This window comes from Pongo abelii, chromosome 22 (genome assembly GCF_028885655.2).
Source record: "Pongo abelii isolate AG06213 chromosome 22, NHGRI_mPonAbe1-v2.0_pri, whole genome shotgun sequence".
Taxonomy (NCBI): Eukaryota; Metazoa; Chordata; class Mammalia; order Primates; family Hominidae; genus Pongo; species Pongo abelii.
Window position 1 is genome coordinate 39,792,297 of NC_072007.2, and position 27,500 is coordinate 39,819,796.

A 27,500-nucleotide genomic window follows, 5' to 3' on the forward strand; every position below is an offset into this window, starting at 1 on the left:
ATTCGACTCATTACTGCAGCTTCTCCACAGCTGCAGGGTACACCATGCAGGTTCCTATGAAGCTGATGAATATAGCTTTAATTGACAATGCCATGCCAACACATTTTAATTAATGTTTCAACAATATAATTAAGTTTTGAATTTGCACACTCTTACAGCCATAGTAGTTTGCTGTGCTGAAGAAATGAATACCAATATTAATGAACCTATTAATAGAGCATGCAGAGTAAAGATCCCGTTACTTAAACACTATCATTGTCACTTGTACAATAATTTTAAAATATTAATTGAAATAAATTAAGAGCCTAATGTATTCAAGAGAAGGGGTTTTATTTTTTCAAACAGACCATAAGACTTGGCAACCACCAGCCCCTTTCAATATTCTGACATTTCTCTCCCAGATATGCTCCCATCGATGAGCTCATCACTTCCCTCTTTGGAATGCTGCTTTTAACTTGGTCTTGTTTCATACTTTGCACTTATAAGAGAGCAATTAATCTAATTTTTGTGTGGTAAAAAGAAAAACTGTCTAAACAGCAATGTGATTCTGCTTGCTCTGCAGAGATATTTTAGGTCTTTCTCTCTGGGATTCTGAGTGACTTGTGGAGCATGTGGTCTGGTGAATATTAAACAGTGACATGATGCTGTGCTGTAAGACACTGGCTTTCTATAAGGCAACAGACCTACCTGTTGCCTGGATGTAGACACTTCAGCTTAGAATTCCTAACACCTGCTTAAAGATAGCCTGTGTGACAGCAGTGTCAGTATTAGGAAGTGTGGTGAAAAGATTAATATATGACCTACACCAAAGATAATCCGAAACTGCTATCCCCAAATGACTCTCAAGAAATCAATACTCATCTTTACTAACATGATAGAGAAGGGAAGAAACGTGCTTAAAACCTGTGACAAAACTTGCCTATAGAAGAGTAGCCTTATGTTGAAATGTGAAAGTTCACTTTGGGTTTATGTTTGTTTCTGCCTGGCTTACACTTGAATGGAAGATATTAAACAAGCTCACACTGAAGTGTTCTAATTAAGGGACTAATTTTTGTGGCTGAGAATGCACAGTAGGCTGCATTGAGGAGAGAAAAATCCATTCATCTTTCAAGGGAGAATGCTGTATTGAACTTGTAATATAATGGTGGGGTTTGTATTGTAACCATAGAATTTACTTTCAAGGGTTTTCTAGATTTTTTTTGCCAAATGCCAACTTTAAAAATGTCCATTTTTAAGAAGACGAACGTAAATTATAAAATGTAAGCAGGCATTCTATCTGGATATTTGATCTATTTAAATTGTTTATGATGGACGTAATTTATTGAAGTTAAATATTTTTCAAAAAGTGGAAACATTGTCAACCACAAAACAAAAACCCTGACATGCACACTTAATTAAAAATCATAGTAATTAAATATTGTTTTCCTTAGTTTGTCCCACCGATGTCTACATCTTTATAAATTTAATTCAATTTAACAAATAATTTTTAGGCATCTATCTAGTGAAGGCATTTCCTTAAATGCAGTGATGGGGCTTTATTTTTCCCCTTTAAAAGAACATAAGAGAATACAATTCACAACATAAATTCCAAAGTCTCTCCAGAGCTATAGATAATTATGAAATTTACTGTTTTTCATTTCCATTTCTCTAACTTGGAATGCAAACCACTAAGATGGTAACTGAGGGTACAGAGTGACGGAGTTCATGGTCTCAAACTATGATGGTAGGAAGTAAAGGTGACTTGGTACATCTACTCAACAAGAATTTTGTTTTTGGGAATCAAGTCTAAATATATATTTAGTGGCTTTATGAAGCAGAAGCAGGGATGGATTCTAAGGTGTAGAGAAGGTAAATGTAGTTGAAAGTAGAATCTTCATGACAGCACACTTGTGCCCTGGAGGGAGTTATTTTCTGTATTTCATCACTATACTGTTTCCAAGTTTGCACTGGATGTATAACACCTCCACATCTGAACCAAGACCAGGGCAAGAAGGCAGTGGAAGGGGAGACAAGAAGAATAAGCTAAATAAGGAAGGACTGGCTTATAAATGATACTCTCGGTGAGTAGAAATACCGAATGGATTGCATTGATGGTGGTAGTGGGGGTGCTGTTTTCTTAATAGAAATAAACTGAGTGAAGTCCAAAAATTTGGAGGTCTGGGTCACCAAGAGCTTATGGAAGAATAGACAAAATAGAGGGGAAAACTATTGAATGGTATGCCATTCTGACATACTCTGATGACATAAATAAGGAGATTTAAGTGCCACGGTTGGAGTCAAGTGTAAAAGGGTACTTTCAGCCTGTGTGCTTGTGAGAACTTTTGGATGCTGCTGGCATTTCTTCTCCCACTGGCTTTGGTCAAGTCATGTAATAAACAATGTATTTGCTCATCAACCTTGCCTTGCCTGTTCTACTCATCAACATCACTGCCTAGACAGAGCCTCAGACTGCGAAATATGGAAACTCACTTTTGCTCTGCGAAATATGGAAAATACTGTTGCCTTGGGCTGCATGAATTGCTCCAGCAGTCCTAATATCACCCAATAGGTGTGGGCCTCTGGGCAGAGGTATGCAACAAGTAAACACAAGATTACTTCTTAGAAGGTGCTTCACCTGAGGATAGTCATTTATTAAATGACCAGTCCAAGGCAATATTAACTTCACTGAGGAGTCACTAATGAAAAATACACCTCCAAAGGTAAACAATTTATTTTTAAAAATTTTATACCCAAAGCAATATTTTCTTTAATTGTTTCGAGCATGGTTTCTCAACCTTGGTGCTATTGACATTTTGGAGTGAATAATTCTTTTGGGGGGCACCTGTCCTGTACACCATAAGATGTTTGGCAGCATCCCTGGACTCCATCCACTTGATACCAATAGCACTCCCTACTCCCGGCCATGACAACTAAAAAGATGTTTGTAGACATTTCCAGATGTTCCCTGGGGGACAAAATCCCTCCTAGTTGAGAACTACTGATTTAGAGTATTGAAATACAAAAGGATAATATCACTATATACATACTGTCAATATTTTATTTTCTGAAGTAAGGCATACTTAAAGAGAGCTTTGGTCAGTAAAAGTATAAAATCTGAGCTTTGGTAAGGGTACACTTTATAAGGCATAGAGAACTTCAAAACATTCATTTCATATTGAATGTATAAATACCCACATGTGAGAGCACATATTGATTCAGTTTGAGTATGTCTGCCTTGTGGATCTTTAAAACCTTTCCAGCCTGGGTTATTTTCCCAAGCTTTCTTTATAATTACACCAGGGAAAGAGTTACCTGGCATTAATCAAAACCAGACAGTGGACAATGACAAAGAGCTAGCATGAAGAAATATTTCTCTTAGAAATTCCTGGAGGGAAAACAAAAATTGATTAGGGAAAAAGTTCACTGAGTTGTGTTGAAAGGTGAAAAAGATTGAAAACAAGTAGGGACATACAAAAGCAATTATTTTTTACATGGTTTATCTAGGGATAGCAAATGTTTAAGCCAACAGAAAGATAAAATAGCTGTTTCAAATTTAGCATCAAAGGTATTCAGAAAATACGATCTATTGAAAGGTATAAAAATCCTTTAAGGAACTGTGTAGAGCAAAATGGTTAAATACAGAGTTAAATCTCGAAAAGCAGAACCTCAACTGAATCATCTTAATGGTAGCACAAAGGTTTCATGCCTCCAGGCTCTGTATGTAAGCAATCTTTCCTTTCAGCATTATTTCTAGAATTCTCTTTAACTTTCTCGTGCCTTTAAAAATAAATTTAATACAACTTTTAAAGTATTTTTCTTCATTCCTAAGGGTTTCACAATCTTTTTACTCTACTGTTTTTTTATTTGCTATGATAATTCTTTGCTAACTTTTTTATGTTTTGCTTATCCAAATATTCTAGGGGTCAAATATCTTGAGACCATTTTACGACTCCTATGGAAACATTTTACACATCATTTGAGCCATTACTTTTGTTATAAATCAAGGAAAATGACTAAATAACCATTTTATGTTGCTTGAAATAGGGATAAAGTTAAACTAATATTAAAAATTATCTTCCTCTCTTTTAAAAGTAACTTTATAAATAATTAGAAAACATTCATTTACAGAACGGCTTTTATACGGAAACCTTCCAAGAATAGAACACTAGGCAAAACTAAAAGTACACTTTAAAGTTCTTAATTTTTGTCTGCCTCTGGGACATACAGAAATCTGAGACTGACTTACACCTCTTGTGAATTCAGTGGTTCTCAAACTTACCTTGCTATCACAAAGAGTACACAGCTGACTCCCAAGCAGGCTAAGAGCACATACATCCAAATATCTGGGGACAGGGGGTTGAGGAAGGAGAAAACGCCTGGATTGGTACCATTGGGCTTCCGGTAGAGAATGCTGATGCCTAGGGTCATGAAGGGTTTGGAGAAGTCAATGACTTTCTCCCGCACGTAGGTGATGGTAAGAGGAGCCACTGCCAGGTCAGCCCTCTGCAAAAGCAAGTCCAAAATTGTCAGCTTAGTCTAGTTTCTTTGCAAATGTCTAGACTTTTCCTGAGTACTCCTGATTCTTATTCTCAACTCTAAATGCTTCTCATTCATGAAGCTCCTGTGATGGTTGGTTCTAATATAAAAAAAGTCAATTTATACAGTTATGTTTATGAAACAGTATCAGCAAAGAGAAACCAGAAATTATAAAATACACATATACATACACAAACATAGATCCATCATTCTGGAACTAAATGAAGACAAAAATGCAGGAGGATGCCTTTTAAAAGGGCATGTGAGAAAAAGAAGGAATGAGCAACTTGGTTGTACTATTAATTGACATGATGAGATTTTGCTCTGAGCTGAAAACTTCAAAATTCTTTTTTTTTTTTTTTTTGTGAGACAGAGTCTCACTCTGTCACCCAGACTAGAGTGCAGTGGCGCAATCTCGGCTTACTGCAAGCTCCACCTCCCAGGTTCATGCCATTCTCCTGCCTCAGCCTACCGAGTAGCTGGGACTGCAGGCACCCACCACCACGCCCGGCTATTTTTTTGTATTTTTAGTAGAGGCGGGGTTTCACCGTGTTAACCAGGATGGTCTTGATCTCCTGACCTTGTGATCCACCTGCCTCAGACTCCCAAAGTGTAAAATTCTTAATTTAAGAATCACTCAGTTTATGTTCAGTATGAAAGAAGGACCCATATAATATGGTTTGGCTCTGTGTCCCCACCCAAATCTCACCTTGAATTGTAATAATCCCCAAGTGTCAAGGGTGGGACCAGGTGGAAGTAACTGGATCATGGGGTAATGGGATCTGGTGATTATGAGTGAGTCTCATGAGAGCTGATGATTTGATAAGTGTCTAGCATCTCCCCTGCTTTCACTCATTCTCTCACCTGCCACCCTGTGATGAGGTGTCTTCTGCCATGATTGTAAGTTTCCTGAGGCCTCTCCAGCCATGAGGAACTGTGTCAATTAAATCTCTTTCCTTTATAAATTTCCCAGTCTCAGGCAGTTCTTTATAGCAGTGTAAAAACAAACTAATGCACCATATATTTTTATCATTAATTTTTATCTTTACTTGCCCTTCTAAGTAAGCAAACTCCATTTCTAAGCTGTTTTTCTTTGCTTCTTAAAAAAATTATGATTCAAAAAAAGGAAACATTTCTTCTGACGTCATTTTTTCCTCTCTTACTTTCTCTTATGCATATTTTCAGATATGTTAGAAATATTGTTACTTACATGATCTATGAGTTCTTTAACCATCCCGTTCCACTCCCCTTTGTCATTCTGGGCCCCATATTTGCCATCGGGAACTAGTTTAACATCATAAATGAAACCCAGGATGTTTGACAATTCTTTCAACAGGTCCAGGCAATATCCTTCAAATCTGTCATTTCCATATAGAGGCTTATCAGATTTCCTGTACATAACATAGGGTTCTTCCTAAATGAAACAAACCAAATATGAAAACACTGTTATAATGAAAGGAAGAGTTTACCCCATCAGCAGCTTGAAGATGTGAAATATTTGATAATGATTTTGAAGAGCTGAGAATACTGAAGTCATTCACTCATCTGCCTGCCTATGTCCTCTATAAATACAGAACCCTTCCTATATTTTAGTTTCTTTCCCTTCCGCCTCTTTTGATGGGAGCTTTTCCTTCCTTTGTGGAGGGTGGGGCTGTGCGGGAATGGTGTGATGGATACACAATCACTGTTAAACGTTGGGTCTGAGAAGAAGGAAGGTGCAGAGGGAAATGGGGGCCCAGATGCCTGGCCACCCACTGTGCCAATACCCAAGCTTTTTTTGTATGACTCTTCTGGCTTTTTTTTTTCTTTTTCTGATGGAATCTCACTCTGTCAACCAGCCTGGAGTACAGTGGGGAGATCTCAGCTCACTGCAAGCTCCACCTCCCAGGTTCAAGCCATTCTCCTTTCTCAGCCTCCCGAGTAGCTGGGACTACAGGCACCTGCCAACATGCCTGGCGAATTTTTTGTATTTTTTTAGTAGAGACGGGGTTTCACCATGTTAGCCCAGGATGGTCTCGATCTCCTAACCTCGTGATCCACCCGCCTCGGCCTCACAAAGTGCTGGGATTACAGGCATGAACCACTAAGCCTGGACCTGGCTTTTATCTAAGAACCTCATGACAGAGAAATCTACATCACCAAGTATTTCCTTTCATTCTTTGCATTTCCTATCTATGACTATTCTCATTTCTTTATCTAAATTTCATCTCAATTTCACTATTCACTTATGATTTATATATTTTGATTGGTTTCCTTCAGGGTAGCCTATTCCAAAGGCCATTTCTATGTCTTCTTTTATCATCTTTCCCCGTTTCTTTTTTGAAATCACCTCAAATCTCACATCTGGTCATTCTCTGCTTATATACGTGCATCATCAGTCCCCTCTTCTCTAAATAATGGACACTTCTCTACTACCGTGCATCTATAACCTTGTTAATTCTCATTTGACTAAATGAATGCTCATTTTGTTTTATAAAATTATAATAGTTGCTATACTACAGACATATTCTTTATATTTAGGTTTATCCTCAAACTGATAGTGGGGTCATTCAAGCACAGTAGAGAACCCTGTGTTTTCATAAGACAGTCATAGAGAAAGCAGTAACCAGAAGAGCAAACCAGTTTTTCCTTTGGATGAACAATTCTCACAAGTTAATAATATCAACAATAAATTGACTTGACATTATGGACTGGTGTAAGGCAGGATGTCTGCAAGTAAGGATTTCAGGGAAGGCTACTCCTGCCCAAATCCCTGAAGAAAGGAAAAAGCGGAAAATAAGCAACCAGTAGCTGTACAGTGGCTGGATGGGGCATGACCAGGGCTTTAATAGGAGGCAGGACTTTTCAAGAACAGTTAGTAAAGGAGCTGTGTACAGAAGTGTGAGCAAAGCAAAGGGAGCCAAGGGAGGTGGGGGTCTGATTTGGCGGCAAGTCACAGACACACAGGCAACAACCTCTTCGGGAAACCCGCACCACCCAGGGCGGAGGCAGGAGGGAGGAAAGAGTACTCCTGAAGCTCAGTGCAGCTGGACCCTAGAAACAGTGCCACTGATGGGCAGAAGCTATGGTTGTAGAAAGTCAGAGGTTCTGAAAAAACTACTAGTAGCAGTTGGGAGGGAACAGAAGAAGAGCTGCTGTTGCCTCTCTTCCCCACCTCTTCCCCCACTTCCCTAGTCTCTTGCTAGGGTCTCCACATGGTTGAAACCAACCAGCAGCCAGAGAGCAAGGGAGACCAGCTGGGAGGGGACAGAGAGTGGGGCTGAGCAGGACTGGCAATGGATTAGAGGTGGAAGATCTTCAGAACAATGTTGGAAGCTTCTAATTCAATCTTATCGTAAGTACGCACAAACACAGGCTTTTAGTGTCCTAGTTAAAAATAGACATTTGCAGACAGAAGCATTGCCATGAAAAAGACAGTTGAGGAATGCTTTGAAGTCTAAGGCAGGAGCCTGGATAAGGCACCCTCAATTCCATAAAGTCAACTTACCAGAATGGTGGTGACAATGAGTGTTCGGTTGGCCAATGAATCAGTGATATTGCTGGACTTGTCTTTGTTGCTGTCCGTCATGTTAAGCCCACTGTTGGAATTCCAAATCCCAATCTACACAGAACACAGTACATCAGAGGCTGCTGGCTGTCAGTGTGGCATTTACACCAAAGAGAGGCCCCTTCTCTACCAGGAAAAGCTCACAGTTTGGGACACTAGGGCATCACAGTGGAAGCTACTAAATGTGGGGAAATGAAACAACAGAGGAATGAATGTGTAGACAAAATAGGATATATCTGTGCCACTGGGGGCAGGGTAGGTGGAGATCTTTTTCTTTTTCATTTAGTAAACTCATTTACTTTTATAAATGAAGCAATATTTAAGAATTCTTAAATGAATATCAGATTTTTCTTCCTATATATATTTGTTGAGCATCTACTTATGTGACAGGCACTGTTCTAGGCATCTGAGGACATAACAATGAATAAAATATACAAGAGTTTCTTCCCTTGTGGAGCATACATTCTACTGATATAAACCTTAGGCTGCCAAAGTAGTATCACTAGTTTATTTAAAATTTATGAATAATGGGGTGAAGGAGCAAGGTGAATGGTGGAAAGACCAGGCATCTATAAGGGAAAGATAGTGGGTTGCCGTGGTTCATGCCTATAATCCCAGTGCTTTGGAAGGCCAAGGTGGGGGGAGTCTCTTGAGACCAGGTGTTCAAGACCAGCCTGGGCAACAAAGTGAGACCCGATCTATACAAAAAATTAAAAAAAAAATTAGCCAGGCATGATGGTGCACACCTGCAGTCTCAGCTACTCAGGAGGCTGAGATGGGAGAATGGCTTGGGTTCAGGAAGTCAAGACTGCAGTGAGCCGTGATTGCACCACTGCACTTCAGCCTGGGTGACAAAGCGAGACATTGACAAAACAAAGTAATTTTTTCTTTAAAAAGAGAAAGATAAATGGAAGAAAAAATGTCATGTGCATGAGAAGTAGACTAAGTTCAGGGCCTATCTTCTTTGAGGAGCCAAAGCTGGGCAAAGAGTGCTTGTGAGCCCTAGCAGGACTCTGTTCATATCTCTGTCACAGCGGCTAGCATCTTCTGTTATTATTTATCTGTTTACCTTTCTTGTCTGTCCACTTGATCATGAACTCCTTCAGTGAGGGTACTCACTTTTACTGGTCACTGATTTTACTGTCACAAAACCAACCATGGCAACTGGCATTCAGTAAAGCCCGTTACTCTTTTTAAAAATAATTATCCACAATTTTCTCCAGTGGCCAAGTCACTCCTGGGTTGTGAGGTGGTGTAGAAGTATATTGATTCATTCAGCCTCTGTGGGAACCCAGAAGAGGACCCGTGGGGATTTTGAGCTATTTTTCCGAATCTTTCTGTAGGCATTTACTGCCAGCCTCACGTGGTGGCTTGCAAGTATGTTTTAGAGCCAGGAAGACTTTGTTGCTGTGTGTCCTTGAATGAGATTCTAAACTTTCTGAGCTTCAGTTGATTCTTTACCTATAAAGTATTTCACAGGAATAATGAGAAGATCAAATAATCAGATGATGTATGTGGAAGTGTTGGTGTGTGTTGTTAAGAGCTGCACACATTGTAACAAGAAAGGACATTGAAATGGCTGCCTCAGTCATTTCTTCAACCTTACCCTGTCATGAAGGAATTTGGACTCATTTTTTAAAAAATTCAGATTCTGATAAGGTAAAAGAGCTATGACAAGTGGGGGCAGTTTAGGAACATGAACACTTGGACCTGCTCTGAGATGGACAGGGTGGAGCTATGTTTGGTCCCTAAATATGTTCCTCCAATGGGAAGACAGACGGGAGTGTTAGGCTCCATCCTCCTTTGCTTTTCTATTTCTTGACTCTGATTTACCGCCTATATTTAGCAGCTGGAAATTCATTTAGCTTGACAAACATCCCTTTTAGAGATATCAGTGCTTTGAGGAAGTTTCAAGGACTATTACACGTTCACGGATCTGTGTAAACTATTTAAATTTCAGTTTTATTTCCTATACTTAATGAGGGTTAGTTGATTGGAGAAATAAAGAGACAGGTGTAGGTAAATGGGGGAATGGCATAGTTTTTGCATTTGAAAATATTTTGATCCTGCCTGAAAAGAGGTGTCTGTTGGGTTGTAGGCTGTACTCTTAATAACCATCCAACATTTCCAGGATCTAGTGTGATAAATATCACCTAGAATGCACATTATACGTCTATTGGTTGAAGAATCTTTAGCTTTCTTAATTTGGCTTTAGACTCAGGAAAAGTGGACAGCATTTTCTTCTTTTTCTTCTCAATCTCCATCCCTTCTTCTGAGGCAGGGACCCTTGCTTCTAGGAAATGTAACTCTGGCTAAATATACGTGTCTATTGATTTTATCCAAGGCTGTGCTTTAGGTTGTGAACAATTGACTCCTAGTTCCATGAAGAGTGTGTGTAAATTGGGCCCTGACTGTACTTGTAATTAAATCTTCACTTAGACACTGAGGAGAAGGGAATCTAATTTTTAATTAAGTAAGTATTGAAGGGTGGAGAAAATAACTGTTTTTAGCCACTTGATTAAGTGATAGGATGTGGTCTCTTTAAATCTTATTTCTATTAATGTCAAGTATGTGAGTGTTGGAGGAACTACCATAATATTTGAAACTGACAGTGTTCAATAGCCTAGCAATATCACTCTCCTGTCAAATAAAACTTGAACTTGTAGACAAATACACCCCACAGCTTGATATCTGGTTTTTCTTTCTTTTGCCATCTGCACTAAAAGTGCAGAAGCTAAGAGATCATTGCTGCTGCCAATCCAATCAACTAAGTCCCAAGTCCTATTCAGTTTAAACTTTCCTTCTTAAAATGAGAAAAGGGTGACTATTTTTTCACCTATTGTCTCTACAGAGGGACCTACAGAAGGTCCTTTAAATGTAGACTAGAAGAGTATCAAAATATAGTAAAGGTCAGGCTATTCCTGGGAAATGTACAGTATATACATGCTGAATGACCTCAGTCTTCTGTTTCCAAACCTGTAATCAGCAAAACAGAACTGTGTATGTTTGTGTGCATGTGCGCGCGCATATGTGTACCTGTGTCTTTTAAACCCAAGTAGTCAAGTAGCTTTATCTGTTACTTGAAGTAAATGAATATGTTCTCAGGAAATGAATGTCTCCCTTTAAAAAAGTCAGATCTCATGATTCATGTGTGCTGGAGAGAGAGGTACAGTTAAAAAGATGGATGGACATTTGACATTTCAGTACTGTTCTACGAACTAGGAGGAGTGCCTCCAGGGAGCGGAACCTCAGTTGTCAAACTTCACAATGAAAGCAGACAGCAGTCATTTACCAGTGAGAAGTAGTGGAGGGTGGATCAGTTACTTGTGGGGAGGAGCACTCAATATCTAAATTATCTCGCCCTAATTTCTTTTGCTTTGTAAACTCGCTCAAGGGAGCAGCCATGTATTATCTAGACAACTGAGAAAAGCATTTGAAAATGAGTGCCCAAATGACATTAAGCAAACTTTTTTTAAAAAATGATGCAATAAAAAGCATTCAGAGAGCATATTCAGAGAGCGACTAGTATCTATCTTCTAAACCTAGACAGTGATTCATGTAAACGCAACATCTAAAGTGGCTGAGGGAAATAATCAGGTACCTAGGGCAAAGATAAAGGTATATGTGTTTCCTGTATTACCAGCCTTATATAACAAATATTTTAGTGAGGGATGTTATAAAGACTGCTACCTTCCTCTTTTGGAAAGAATTTTGGGTGAATAATACTATTCTAAAATAAGTCAGAGTACGAGGAAAGCTTTTGGAATTTAAATATGATGAAGGTGAATTTTTGTTTAAGTTGGAGACTTCTGGAGAAAGTGCAATGTGTTTGTTGGGTCTGAATGGGTCGCCTGTGCTAGAACTCAGGTTACCGTGAATTTTTGACGGAGTCATAACACAAAACAGCACACCACGGTATATACAAATTACAATGTGGAACATGATGGGCTACCAGGAGGGAAGAGGCATGAAGGCATGGAGGATCAAGATCCGAAAGTTACATCCCTAGGGAGTGCATGTGGCTCTTGCAGTTTAGTGACAAATAGAGGACATCCCCCTCCCCTGTATATAATTTCAAAGCTTGGATTCCATTCCCTGGAATATTTGTATTAGATTAATTCAAAGTGCCCAGAGTCTCAAGATGGATTAGTGTAATAGGTTTTTTTTTTTCTTTTTCTGGGTGCCAGTTAGGTTCATCTATTTACCAGTGAAATTATAGTGAGGAAATCAGATCACCTTCTAGGTGCACTTAGTAGCCTTGTTCACTGAAGATTAAAACAAGGCTTTTAAACCTGTGCTTTGAAAACTTAAAAAGAAAAAATTTTTGAATTCATCACTGAGTACTACTAAGAGGGGGACAAGGTTTTTGGCTACAGGGAGAAACTTGTGTACACTTTCTGTGACATAGCCGATAATTTGAAAGATGAAAGTGAACCTGACAAAACTGTTCAAGTTGAACAACCTGAAGCAATTTAAGGTCCATTCATCAGTCCACAGATTTTTTTTACCAAGTAGTTTTAGAGAGAGAGAGAGAGACAGAGAGGGAAGGAAGGAAAGGAGGAAGAGAAAGAGAGAGAGGAGATGAAAGAAAATGTTTGCTTACCACGGGGACCTTTCTCTGATCCAAATGTTTTTAATGTCTCATATTTGCTTATATAAATCTATGCACATTCATTGGCAACATGGCACTGTATAATAAACTATAAAATAGTGGGTGTTATAATTCACAAGATAATCTCATTTCCTTTCCAAGGTCCCTAATGTTTGCGTCCTCTTTAGAACTGTGGCTCTAAAACAAATTGCAAGACAGTATGCTCTGATGAAGATATCATGCAAAACAAAAGCTAGCTCATGAGAAAAGGAAATTTCTGAAAATGGTTCATATTTTGTGGTGGCGACATTGGAGGAGGTGTCCTAGCCTTCTGAGGCTGTAGCCTATCTGACTAGTCTCATGGATCAAATCTATTGTTGTTTTTATCCCCCTTAGGGAAAATATTTAGTGATTTGAGAAGGAATATAAATAGGTCAGTGTCTCCTTCTGTTACAGTTGCCGCTTTCAATCCTAACAGGGACTGATCCTGCCTGGGAGAAACAAAAATAATCTTGGGGGAAATATTTAATCCATCATTATTTAATCCATTGCAAACCTATTTTCAATTCACAGGTGATGTTGTTGAGAGAGAACATATTCAATCACTCCTCTCTCTCTTTACATGGAACTTCCCTTCTAAACTGCAACTGGAGAGCTACAGGTCTGGTAACATTGGAAGGGCACAGGCCTTTCCGATGACATTCCCCATCCCACCCCCAGGTTTCCTGCAGTTGTTGTCAGAGTACAAACCTTCTTCCACACTTTATACAAGTGTTTAGACACTTCGCCAGCAGCCTTGGTTTTCAGAGAGAAAAATAAAATAAAAACAGCACTTAATTAAAATGGAGCGTGAAAACCCAGAAGGAATCATGGTGTGTGAGTGCTTAGAGTGTTACAGTTCCCACCCATTGTTTGGAATTTGCATCTTAATTCAATATAAAGCCTGACAATAGGTACAGCAAAGAGACGAATCAAGACTTGGGTCTCACGGAAGTTACCTGGTGGTAAGACTCAATTTTTACTTTTCCTTTCACACACCAAGAAATGCCTTAAAGTGCTTTTCAATGTATACAGGTATGCTGCAGTATTAAGGTTCCTTAAGAAGACCCTTTTAAGGCACTGGTAACTAAAATCAATCAATCAATTAACCAACCAGTAAATCAATCAATACACACACACACACACACACACACACACACACACACACACACATGAAGAAGTATGCTTGATGACTTGTTCTTTGATTATGGGTTTCCGGGCAGTAGAAATTTGAGTGAAAGTGAGAATGGGATTTTTCTAATAATTTTCCCTATTGACTCCAAGAGAGGCTGACATAAAAAGATTGGGCATTTCCTCCCTCGGCTCCTGAGAGAGACGTGTTGGCTTCCCTCATTGTCTTAAGGCTCAATCAGCCTTCTCAGGAATTGATCCCAAGACACCTGAAGAAAGAAAAGTTATTGCAAACAATGAAGAGATAACAAACCAACACAAAACACTTTCATCTAATTCGATTTTGCCTTTGATGGAAAAACACCAATGCAATGTGCATAATATTACAGTGTGTAGATAGCTGTGAAAGCATAACAATAGCTCCATCTATGTCATCATTCACCTAGCCAAAAAGATGTTTCCTTAACAGCTTTTCTTCCCCCTTCAGTGCTATACGTAAGAGGAGAACAGAGTTGGGGAAAGACTCATGCTTCGAGAAGCAGACATTTTCTTAAAAAAATTATAGGCTTTTAGATCATAACAAGTATTTTTTTTCTTTTGTTCCCTCCAGCCAACATCCCACGCACCATTGTGGAGACTGGCTGGATGCCTTGTGCTCTATCAGGGTATGTCAGACCAACAGAGGGGCAAATCAGAGTGAAGAGGAAGCCAGAAGATGGGAGAGACATTTTTGAAGTGAGTAACCTGCATGTATAATGTGTATTCTCAAAACTGCAAACTAATTATTTTTGTCAAACATTTCACACCGGTGGTCACCTTCTAATACATTCAGCCTAAATGATCTTTCTTTCCATTACTGTTTTTTTGAGGGGGAGGGGTAGTTAGCACCTGCAAAGAAAATGTGTCCCAGTTAACAAAAGCAAGAAAACAAAAATGAAAACCTTACCTCATTTAAAAAAATCAACCCAACTAATCTAATTAAGCAAGCAATCGATTGTTCCCAAAGCCACTCTTATATTAAGCACACTGTCTTATTCATTATAGTGGGGAAAAAATGTCAGATTATAGAGTTTTCTGTTGAGGTGATTGCTTTGGGGGTTTCAATCGTTTTTCTATAAGATTCTCAGTGCAAAATCTTCAAACTGTAAGTGTTAATTCCAACGTATAGTCATGAATATTAAATTGGCATAATAAAATATACTGAGGAGCCAAATTCTTTTATCGTTATTATTTAACCAAATAGTTTACATTGGCATTACTCTAAATAATAACTAAAGTAGAACTTTAAACATGGAGAGATTCAGAATTACAACTAAAATAATCCTAAAATGAGAACCCAACATTAAAATACAATTTTTTGGCATTTGTCCTAAAATTAAGAATGCAAAGTTAATTTGCTCCAGTAAGTCTCTTCTATCCTACTTTATTCTGTCTGTCACCAATCTCAAAATGGAATAAAATGTGCAATTAAAATTAATTTCTGGGTAACCCTCGGATGCCATTCCATCGATAAACCATTGACAGCTTCTGCTTTTCCAAGTCTAAACTCAATTTGTTAAAAGCTTTAAGACATGGGCCTAATGACACCCAACTCTAGGGTTATATATGTAATAATATAAACACACTTGTTATGTAAATGAAGCACAATATAAACACTAGTTAGTACTGCTATTACTAAGACATGAAATTTAAGAATCCAGCACATCAACTTCTATCTGAAGATAAAAGAGAGATAAAAAACTGGATGTAAAATAACATGCTTAGAGAATCACTTCATCATTCACCTACTTGTCTTTGCAATTTAGTAAAAATGCTTGAACAATGTTCATTTGTTATTTTATTTATTTATCATTAAGGAGGTTACCTTTTCAGTTCCTTCCTCTTTGAGACTAATAATGTCCAGATCAAAATCCTTCCTCAAGCCATTGGTTTTATTAAAGGTGATATGCCCAGTCAAGCCATCCCACCGAGCCTGTGGACAAGAAGAAATGTGGCTGTTATTGTTAAACATTTATCATAATTCCTGAGACCATCAAAATTATAATACCTCAAATTCATCACAGTATCCAATTAGTTGGTTTCATCATACTGTTATAAACCATTGCATTGGTTCAGCGACAAGATAGCAGAACACATCGTCATTTTATTAGCACTCATTTATTCTGTCAATTCTAACATCCTAACCAGTCAGACCTGTCATCATGGCTACCTAAATGGACAGTATGGAAAGAATTGCTGTAAAACAGTCTGCACATGGAATACACAAAATCTGAGAAATCACAATATTCTGTTTTCCAAGGTCAATCCAAATTCCCTTTGAGATATGGCTGAGTGGAAGTGAGTCCCTGCTTTTTCTTTCTCTGTGAAAAGAATATAGATTAATATAGTCCAATGATGTATTGCAGTTTTTAGGCTGTTTATGACTTAGCGTGTTTGCACCATTTGGGCATGATAATTTCCCGTGGCTGCTGTAGCAAGTAATCACAAATGTGGGTGCTCAAAACAACAGAAATTTATTTTCTCAAGGTTATGGAGGCCTGAAATCCAAAATCAGTGTTACTGGGTGGAATTAAAGTGTCAGCGGGACCGTGCTCTCTCTGGAGCCTCGAGGGAGACCCTATTCTTTGCCTCCTTCTGCTTCTGGCATTTCTCCTTCTCTTGTGGTTGCATCACTTCAATCTCTGCCTCAGTGGTCACATTTCCTCCTCCCCTTCTGTCTGCATAAAAGCTCCCTCTGCGAGGTGGAGGTTGTGGTGAGTCGAGATCCTTCCACTGCACTCCAGGAGCCTGGGCGACAGAGCAAGACTGTGTCACAAACAAACAAAAAAGGTCGGGCACAGTGGCTTGCGCCTGTAATCACAGCACTTTAGGAGGCCAAGGTGGGCGGAGATTGAGACCATCCTGGCTAACACGGTGAAACCCCATCTCTACTAAAAATACAAAAAATTAGCCAGGCGTGGTGGCGCATGCTTGTAATCCCAGCTACTCGGGAGGCTGAGGCAGGAGAATCGCTTATCACTTGAACCCCGGAGGCAGAGGTTGCAGTGAGCTGAGATTATGTCATTGCACTCCAGCCTGGAGACAGAGCAAGACTCTGTCTAAAAAAAAAAAAAAAAACAACTCCTGCTTCTCTCTTATAAAGACACCTGTGATTGTAAACACAACCTAAATAGAACTCAACCTGGATAATTTCCCCATCTCAAAAATCCTTAATTTAATCACCTATGCAAAGGCCTTTTTGCTATATAAATAAACATTCACAGGTTCCAGGGATGAGGACATGGGTATCTTTTGAGGGAGCTGCTCTTCTGCCTACACATCAACATCATTTCAAGTAATAAAAAATTCACAATAGTCTGCCTTTCACAGAACTCACATTGGATATCTCTGGTGGTTTTATTAAATAAAAAGCGGTGGCCCTTGGGAGAGTCTTCAGCTTCAATCATTAGGTGATTTTTGGCAACCTTGTTGATTTGTTTCACTTACAAATGGGGATAAAGGAAAACTCAGATCTTTGTATCCACTTAGCTGTTTTTCTTCTCCCTCTTGACTTTACCAAATTCATTAGACATGCATAAAATGGGAAGATCCTGAAGAATTACACTGTATTTGCAGTTATTTGCGCCATATGCGTATGTTGAATGTATTTACCCATTTGGCCAAGAGGCAGAGCAATGCAGTGGAAAGAACGTTGAATTTTCCCTACCTCTGGGGCTGAATATCTGCAGTGTAACTTCAGGCAAGCTACTGAACTTGAAGCGTTTTAATTTTTAACATTTATTGTTTTTGTAACTGTCTCTCACTTTTCCCACTTTCATAATTCTAGAGTTTGGCTATTATTATCTCACATTTAGCCTTTACTTGGCTGTGCTGTATTTCATTTTACAAATCACGACCAGATTCATGGTCCCCAAGTAAATTTTCGTACTTATGCAATTTTCACCAGCACATAAAGTACATAATGGATTCATGCTACCTACAAATTAGTCTAAACCTTGACTTTACGTTGGAGGTTGTGATGGTTAATTTTGTGTGTCAACTTGCCTAGGCCACAGGATGCCCAAATATCTAGTCAAACATTATTTCTGGGTGTGTCTGTGAGGGTGTTTCTAAAAAAGATTAGCATTTGAATTGGTGGACTGAGTAAGGCAGACAGCCCTCTCCATGTGAGTGGGTACCATTCAATTCATGTAGAGCCTGAACAGAACAAAAAGGCAGAGGAAGAGAGCATTTACTCTCTGCCTGACTGACAGCTGAAACATTGGCCTTCTCCTGTTCTTGAGAACAGGAGATTACATCATCGATGCTCTTCGTTCTCAGGCCTTCAGACTCAGACTAGACTTACACCAGCCAGCTTTCCAGGGTCTCTAGTTTGCAGATGGCAGAATGTGGGACTTCTCAGCCTCCATGTTGGTGTGCCAATTTCTCATAGTAAACCTCTTTGTATATATATTCTATTGTTCTGTTTCTCTGGAGAATTCTGGATAATACAGAGGTCTTTGAAAATTTTGCCTAAGCTACGTCTCCAGAATTTCCTACCACCGCACCCCTATGCACAGTCCCAGCTGGAACAGGCCTGGGCTCTCCAGCCTCTGTGCTGTTCATACCAACCTGCAGCCTCCACTCAGCCTCCCCATCTCCTATCCAGCCTTCAAGATTCGCTTATTGTGCTATTTTGGTCCAGAGTCACTATTCTCCTCTTTGAGGCACAGACCTCCCAGCTTATACACCCCTCTGACAAGTATTGCTTGTGTTTTCACATGTAATTTTGGACTTATTACCACTTACCTTTACACTTTCAGTTTGGAAATCCTTATATCCTCAATTGGATTGGAAGCTTGTCAGTCAAACCTAATTATCTTACTAAATTGTTCTCTTTAGTATTTAAGAAAATGGCATAGCCCTTAGGCACGTTAATTTTTTTCTCGCTCTAATTTGTTCCAAAACATAATTTTATTAATTTGTGTATTTTACTTTTCTGTCTTCTGTCACTCCTTTCTCTCTTTTAACCCATAATTTCTCAACTCATAATCCCATCTAAAAATGGTGAAATATCTTTGATTGGGAGTCAAGAAACCAACTTTAGTTTTTAAGCCACTATCAAGTTTTGTGGCCTTGGTTGAGTCATTTTGTCCCTTTTTTAGGCCACAGAGAAATGCACAGTAAGTGAAGATTTTGCATAAAACGAGCTTTAGCTCTGGAATTCTACAATCATAGGCAAGATACCATAGAGGGGTTTAATGAAGTTGAAAGTGATTCATTAAGCACCTATGATCTGGAAGCTGGGCTATATAAAACATAAAACACAGTTGTTATACTCAAATTTCAATGTAAAACATATTACTATCTGGCTGGGGAGAAAAGACTACAGAATTTGGTTCAATTATGTTTTCACTATTAATTCATTTGGAAAGTATCCATTTATTGAGTATCTTCTCTGTGCAGGGAAGTATGCTGAGAATACAGCACCTAGAAGTTTACAGTTTAGTAGGAACAAACACATTAATGGATTTCCATAAAGCACTTTGGGTTTGAGGATAAAGATTTGCATAGAATATTGAAGAGAGAAGTATGGAGAAGAAGCACTTATCCCAACTGCAGGGAAAGAGTCAGCAAAAGATTCCTGAAGGCAAGAATGCCTGAGCTCACAAAGGATAAGTCCACCAAGCAAAGATTCATGTGCTGGGTAAAAAAATGAAATAAAGAATAAATTATAAGTTTGCCATAAGACTCTAACGCAAAGTAAAAAATGTTGTGAAATGAGCCCAGGAAGGCAAGTAGTCTGTTTATAAAGGCGTTATGAAGCATGCTAGTTTGCTTGGACATTGCTCAGTAGACTTTTGGGGAATCATGGGGGTGTTTTAAACATGTGTTGCCATGGTCAAATGTGCATTATAGGGAGATCATTTGATATCTCTTTTATAATTGAGGAGAATGAGTTGGAGAAGGTCAATATTGTAAGCAGTGTGTTGGTTAGCAGGTAGCTCTCATAGAACAAAATGTATACGATCATATTCATATGCCCAAATATGAACACAGGGGATAGCACAATTCCTCCATTTCCCTGTCCCACCAACTTGCACACCTTTAAATATTAATGAAAATAGTTCCACAGCAGGATAGACAGAGTTTCATAAAGAGTACGTTAAGAAATCAGCTTAAATGTAAGGAACCAGTATAATTGGCCAAAGCATATTTTCTGGCTACCATTCAGATAGAATGGATATTATGACGAAAGGATACTTTATCACTTGATAGTGCTGGAAGTTAAATCAATGGTAGGGAATGATATGTGGACAAGAAAAGGCTCCAACTTTTTCCTCTAAGCCATCTCGATGGCAAACTAGATGTTGCCCAAGTGCTATAATACATAAAAAGAAATGCTTCTTCAGATCCTAGTACCTAGTCTCTAGAGTTTATTGCCAAGGGAGACCATAATACCAAACACTGGCACTGGGTTTAAAATTGAATGGCATATCTTTATGGTCAGTAGTAACACCTGTTGTCACACCGGCTGAGATCCAGGTAACCATGTCTCTGCAATGGGACAAAAACTATCAGCAATGAATACAAGCAGGAGGTGTCCTCTTGTGTCTATTTAGGTACACCTCTTGGCATTGCATTGTCCTTTTTCTCCCCGTCACACCTCAATTCTAGTTTTTGTACTCTGGTCATTCCTTCTTATTTTGCAAGCCAAAGGCTGGCTTTGTGGATTGATGGGTTAAACGAGAGCCATGAAATAAGCTGCTGTGTTAGGCTTACAATATCTGTCTGAGAGCTGAGAACAATCTGTGTAATGCTTTGGTTGAGTGGAAATCTCTACTGTGTTATGGATTTGAATTAAGTCAGTTTTCAGGCCCCTTCTTCATGCCTCTAAACAATGTACTGTTCCAACTGTCCTCCTGACCTGTTTGAAAGGAGGTAGTTATCTTCATTAAATTCTACAGGATTTTCAGAAAGGTTTTTTCTAAAGGCAACTTTTCCTTTATGGGGTTCACGTTGCGAGTCAATTTGGTACATTGTCCAGAGTTTACAGGGGTCTCTGAAAATGTACAGAATCGGTAGCATTTATCTCTTAGTGGAGCATATAGCTTATAGCGGGGTCTTAAAACTCAGTTCAGAAATCCAATTTCATTCCCTAAGTGTGACTATTGTGTCCCTTTGTTTGGATTCTCTTGCATTGATTTTATTCTTGAACTTAGTGTTCCAATCACTGGTGCAGAGTAATTCCCACTTCTCGCTTTTTCTCCTGCTCATCCAAGTGGCAAAAAAGTTCCCTTTTCATGTTTTAACAATGCTTCCTTCTCTGCCTCAAATATCTACAAAGACTCCCTGTGTGGTTCTTCACTGAAAGGAAATATCTTTGACCTTCAACGTCAAATTTCCCTTACTGGCACAATTACCCATGTCTTCCTGCCTCTCATCCCCTAGATTAGCTGCATTTCTGTATATGTTCTTTGTTTTTCTGCAAACTCATTGTTGATAAGCATTTATTAATCATCAATACACTATTGATTAGGGTGAATATGCAATGACTAATTCCTGGATGTGATGAATAGGATCCATGAGGAATCCATTTTTCTGGGACAGGGCTGAAGCATATACAATTTAGATAATGATATATAATTATATTATCCATAATTACCATGTACTTGCCTTATGTAGAAGCATTTGCAGAGGGGACAATTATAGTATACTTAAAACAGAAAACAATACTTAAACTATTGTCCCTATTTTAGGAAAGAGCTTTATTTTCTACCCTGCATCAGACCTTCATGTCTACAACTGCTTAATAGCAACTAAATCAAATATTGTGAGTTTTCCTCCTTCCTCTTATTGGACACATTATCTGATAATCAAGAGACAGGAATCAAGAGGTAAAGAAGAAAAATAAAAGGTTTCGTGAATATCTTATTTGTATATTCTTTCTCAAGATATTTATTGTCCAAACTAAATGCATATATTTTATTATTAGGAAAGTAAGGGGCTAGCACCTAACTCTGGGCTCTTACGATAATCAACTCTTAATGTCATTAGTTAAAATGATTTCTTTTACTTATTCATTTTTTCTGAAAGGGAATTTTTTTTCTTCAATTTTTGTGTTAAGTTCAGGGGTACATGTGCAGATATGCAGGTTTGCTACATATGTAAATGTGTGCCATAGTGTTTTGCTTCACAGATCATCCCATCACCTAGGTATTAAGCCCAGCATCCATTAGCTGTTCTTCCTGATGCTCTCCCTCCCCTGTGCCCATCTCTAACAGGCCCTCCATGTGTCCATGTGTTCTTATCATTCAACTCCCACTTATAAGTGAGCACATGTGGTGTTTGGTTTTCTGTTCCTGCATGAGTTTGCTGAGGATAACAGCTTCCAACTCCATCCATGTCCCTGCAAAGGACATGATCTTGTTCCTTTTTATGGCTGCATAGTATTCCGTGGTGTATATATACCACATTTTCTTTTTTCAGTCTATCATTGATGGGCAATTGGGTTGATTCCATGTCTTTGCTATTGTGAATCATGCTGCAATGAACATAAGTGTGCATGTATCTTTATAACAGAATGATTTATAATCCTTTGGGTATATGCCCAGTAATGGGATTGCTGGGTCAAATGGTATTTCTGTGTTTAGGTCTTTGAGGAATTGCCATAGTGTTTTCCACAATGGATGAACTAATTTACATTCCTGCCAACAGTGTGAAAGCATCCCTTTTTCTCTGCAACCTCGCCAGCATCTGTTGAAAAGGAATTTAGATATGTAAAAGAATGTAAATCCTCCCTTCCTAGAATTTTCCTTGACACAGCCATTGTCCTTTGCCATACTGAATCAATTGTTTCCTATTGAGAGAGACTTCTTATTCTTTACTTATATATTGGAAACTATGTTTTCTTCTGAGAACATTGTGTATGGAAGGCTCATGGAAAACTCAAGGTTAGCTTTCCTTGCTAGATCAAGGTGAAGACAAAAATTGTTTTTAAGTGACTATTCTATTTTTTAATAAAACTTATAAAAACTTGAAAATGAAGCACAAAAAAAAAAAAGATTGTGTGACCTTCTTTGTCATGGTGGCCATAGTACAATAGCCTCATCCAAGGGTGATTTGATTCTCTAAACAGGTGTCTCTTTATTTTTAAATTTACTGTTGTTTAAGATGCAGATTCTGTGAAATTACATGTTAATTTATAGGATTTGTATGTGAAATTACATGTTAATTTATAGGATTTGTATGTGGCAGAGATGTAAATGATTTCCATCTAATAGAAAAGATAACCTGAAAAATTATAATTGTATTGACCTATTGGACATTAGCCAGCTTTTAATTTAATTTTATTTTATTTTAAGTTCTGGGGTACATGTGCAGGATATGCAGGTTTGTTACATAGGTAAACGGGTGCCATGGTGGTTTGCCACACATATCCACCCATCAGCTAGGTGTTAAGCCCCGCATGCATTAGCTATTTATCCTGATGCTTTGACTTCCCTGGTGGCCTCTAGAACCACTGTGCCTCTCCGTCTTTTTACAACAAGCTTTATCATCCTGCTGGTTCCCTCAGTTAGACACATCTTCAATACTTGCTTTCTTATGTTTGTACTAGAGTCACATATATAACTGGCCTACAATTGGAAATGGTCCTATGATGGTGCCCAAGTACACTCACCTGCCAGAGCCAATGTTATGGGCCATTTAAGCTCAGAAACATCTTTTTTTTTTAAAACAAAACAAAACACAACACTCCAGTCCTAGAGCAAACCCTAAGTAGCAACAAACTTTACTTTTGCTGACTCTCTGTCTCTGTTGTTTCTTGTCTTGTCTTGTCTCGTGATTATGTGTTTTGATTCTGAGTTTTGGTCAAGTCTGTCAGCCGAGAAGTGCCTTACCTAACTCACAGCTTCAGTCATTTCTCCTCCACAACTGGGTGCAGGCACCTGTATTTGGTCTCAGACCACTGTGCCACTTTCACTGCCTACTCAGAAGAGCATTTTATGTCTCCTCGTTTGGGTCACAGCTGAGTATATGAAATAGTGGGTATTTGACTGCTAGGCAAGTCTCATGAACACAGCCATGGGGATACCGGTGTCTTGTGTATCTGATCTGCATGTGGCTGTTAAGTCCTCCTTTGGTGGCAGGAATAATTGTGAACCAGGCACTTTGTTCTCATCATATGGTGATCTATCAGCTAGATGCAGGTAATCTAACTCTTTGCAGGGTGAGAGACGACTGAAAACCTGGTTTCTTAGCACTTTTCTTTTGTCTGAGCAAGATTATGTCTCAGGTTCACTGGAAATGACAACCAACCTTTCTGTCCTCCTGAGTTATTGTGTTCTGTGTTTCCTTTCAAGACATGGCTAAGGTTATAGAACTAAAACTGCAGCCCTCAATAGCTGCCTATCTCTGAAAATTAAAAAAAAAGCCTTTTCACCTCACTGTGTATGAATAAAACCTTGTGAAATAAAGATTTTCTGTTTTTATTATTTATAGATTTGATTACTTATATCAATATTCTCAGGATTCTCATGTTACAGAGAAACTGAAGTTTAAATACATTGTATTGCTACCCTTGAAAAAGTTCACAGAAATTGCTAGCTTGGAAGCATTTCTATGTAAAAATGCAAGTTCTTGTATCCAAAGTGCATATTTGACCACATTTAATTGATTTTTTTAAAAATTAGCTTAAAAAGCATTACATATCTCTCCCTTAATATTATCACTCTAAATTATATAGTTCTGATTTACTTTTTTGTTTTACAGATTTGTTTTTGGTTTCCTGGAAATAGGCTAATCTGAACTCCTTAAAACTTCTTATACTGGTTTACCAATGAGACAAGATAGCATTGACACATAATGTTTAAAATGAAGATTTAAAATTATATGTAATTATATTGAGTTAGAATTTTGGCAAAATTTTTATATAAACAGTTTTTACACTTTGTAAGGTATCAGTTGAAATGTAATTTTCATGTTTCTATTATATTTAAGATCGTGAGCTAATGTAAAATCAAGTTAACTGACGGATAATCTTGGGATATCTGGGTCGCTTCTCCTTAAGAGATAATATTGGCATGATGATTACCATTAGTGTGTGTATGTCTACCTATACCTATAAATGTCTATATACATCTTATTATTTCTATATGTTACAGAGAAGCTGTAACTTAGAGTCATGTTAATGAACATTTTGTTTTTGCCACTTTGAAGATGATGTTCAAAGAATGTATGTGTCTCTAGGGGGTTGTTTTATGCAAGCTCATGTATATAAGGTAACGGGGTATATTTTTGTTTACAAAGTGAAAAGAAAATATGTTCCAAAGTATGAAACAGTATAGTGAATGGCAAAGCATGAGTGTGTGTTGTATAGAAGGTTGGAGGAAACAATTTTATTTACCTTGGAGTATAATATATGCATGTAATGAGTCTGAATAAAAACAAGGAAATGTGTTAAAACTTTGGCAAAGTTTACCCAGCTTTAATTGGTTCATTAATAAGATATATATTTTAAGTTTTGTGAATCTTTTTTTCTGCCAAATACTACATTAATGAAACACTATAGTTTTACTTTCTCCCTTTTAAAATGGAATATTTAGTCTGCTCTTAACAAGAAGATAAATTATCACTTACCTTCTATGTCATTGTCTCAGACACTTTTATTCCCAACATCAACAAGTGGTTTCTGCTTTACTCTCGTGTTTTTCTGAATGTTTTGCTATAAACTACAGTCTGGAAATAGCCTTTGTCAGAGAACGGCAGTATCAGAGCCTCATGGAAACATGGTGCCGAAAAATACTCTTACCTACTGGCACTTTAAACAGTCATTGGTATAGACTTTGGATGTTAAAGTGTCACTTAGATGACTGACTGTACCAGAGGATGGAATCAGGATTTTCAGGACTCTTTTTAATAGTCCAGGAGCAGAAGACCTTTGAAAGCCAGGTGTTGATCCAACATCCACTAGTTATAAGACAAGTAGGATTAAGTGAACTGCTGAGGGGAATCTAACTGTGGTTACATGGCTTTAATATCTTATTATAAGATATCTTGGGATACCTGGGTCATTTCTTTTATTCTTTTAATAAGATATGTTCTTTTAATAAGATATTATTAAATAATAATAAAGATAATAAGGTATTATTAAATAATAAGATAAGATATTATCTTTTAATAAGATATGGTTTTACATATCTTATTAAAAGAATAAAAAGATTCATTCTCTTCCTGATCTCTTTAACTGTCTCTTTGGTAACCTATAAATGACACATTCTTTATATGGCACCTTACTCTCCCTGATCCCTCAGAATTCAGAGACAACTTACTAGCTTTTATGGCAATGTGGTTATTTGCATAAAATCAATACAAATTTGTCCTTTTTAGAACCAGGCTATAGTTGAATAAATTGGCTGCGTAAATAAGGTCACACCAGGTGTGATGGTTCACATTATGTGTCATTTTGACTGGGTGACAGGGGCCCACATTAAACGTTGTTTCTGGGTGTGTCTGTGAGAGCGTTTCCAGATGAAATGAGCATTTGAACTGGGGGGCCCAATAAAGAAGATTGCTCTCTCCACTGTGGTTGGGCATCATCCAGTCCAATCTGTTGAGGGTCTAAGAAGAATGAAAGGTGAAGGAAAGAGGAATTGTCTTCCTTTTTTCTGCTTTATTGTTGAACTAGGACATCCCATCTCATCTTCTACTACCCTCATACTGGGAGTTATACCATCAGCTCCCCTGGTTCTTAGATCTTCGGACTCAGACTGAATTACACCATCTGCTTTTCTGGGTCTCCAGTTTGCAAATGGCAGGTCATGGGACTTCTCAGTCACTATAGTTGAATGAGTCAATTCCTCAAAATAAATCATATTCCCTCTCTCTTTCTCTGTCTCTCTCTCTCTCCTGTTGGTTTTGTTTCTCTGGAGAATCCTGACTAATATACCAGGAATGTATCTGGTTTATTACAAATAATACAGATCTTACTTAATCAGGTGTAGCAAATCCACCATTAAGGAAAAAGTGCTGTACTTCAAATGTGGAACCAGGGTTCAGAAAGCCCTCTCTGGAAACTGGTCTGTTATTTGTTCTATGAGTTATATGATCGTAAACTTACAGGTAAAAAGGAAGACAATTTTCTAGTAGGCCAGGAAATCTATCAGATGTTGGGCACTCAGAGAAATTCACCAAAATGTCTAGGTGCTATAGGAATATTGTGCAGATGCATTTCTTGAATGGAGTTTCTTACCTTTGTGTGGTAGGGTGAATAAATGTCATGCTTTTCCCCATTGTCCATGTTCTAATCCCTGGAACCTAGAAGGTAGCAACAGAATCTACACAGATGGGATCAAGGACCTTAAAGTGGGGAGATCATCCCGGATTATCTGGGTGGGCCTAATGTAATCACAGGGTCCTTATAAGAGGGACCCAGGAAGGGTCAGACAGACAGAAGGTGATGTGATGACAGAAACAGAAGACAGAGAGAAAGAGACTGAAAAATGGAAAGATGCTACATTGCTGGCTTTGAGGATGGAGGAAAGGGTCCATAAGCCAAGGATTATAGGAATCCCTGGACCTTGGTAAAGGCAAGGGAACTTATTTCCCTCTACAGCCTCCAGAAGGAATCAGCCTTACCAACATCTTGACTTTAGCCCAATAAGACTTGTGTTAGAGTTCTGACTGCCAAAGCAGTAG

General features: G+C 38.3%; 1 protein-coding gene across 11 annotated transcripts in view; it reads right to left on the reverse strand.

Moving 5' to 3' along the window:
- GRIK1 (glutamate ionotropic receptor kainate type subunit 1) overlaps window positions 1-27,500 on the reverse strand; it is a 404,073-nt gene that overhangs the window by 44,297 nt on the left and 332,276 nt on the right. For 6 of the 11 annotated variants that reach the window (XM_063720802.1, XM_054542882.2, XM_054542879.2 and 3 more), the window contains 5 exons: window positions 15,688-15,795; window positions 13,404-13,448; window positions 8,003-8,116; window positions 5,726-5,929; window positions 4,259-4,482 (listed from right to left, as the gene is read on the reverse strand). In XM_063720802.1, coding sequence (XP_063576872.1) covers window positions 4,259-4,482; window positions 5,726-5,929; window positions 8,003-8,116; window positions 13,404-13,448; window positions 15,688-15,795 — 695 coding nt within the window. The remainder of the gene's footprint in view (window positions 1-4,258; window positions 4,483-5,725; window positions 5,930-8,002; window positions 8,117-13,403; window positions 13,449-15,687; window positions 15,796-27,500) is intronic. The other 5 variants (XM_063720803.1, XM_024239397.3, XM_054542881.2 and 2 more) reach the window with 1 other exon arrangement.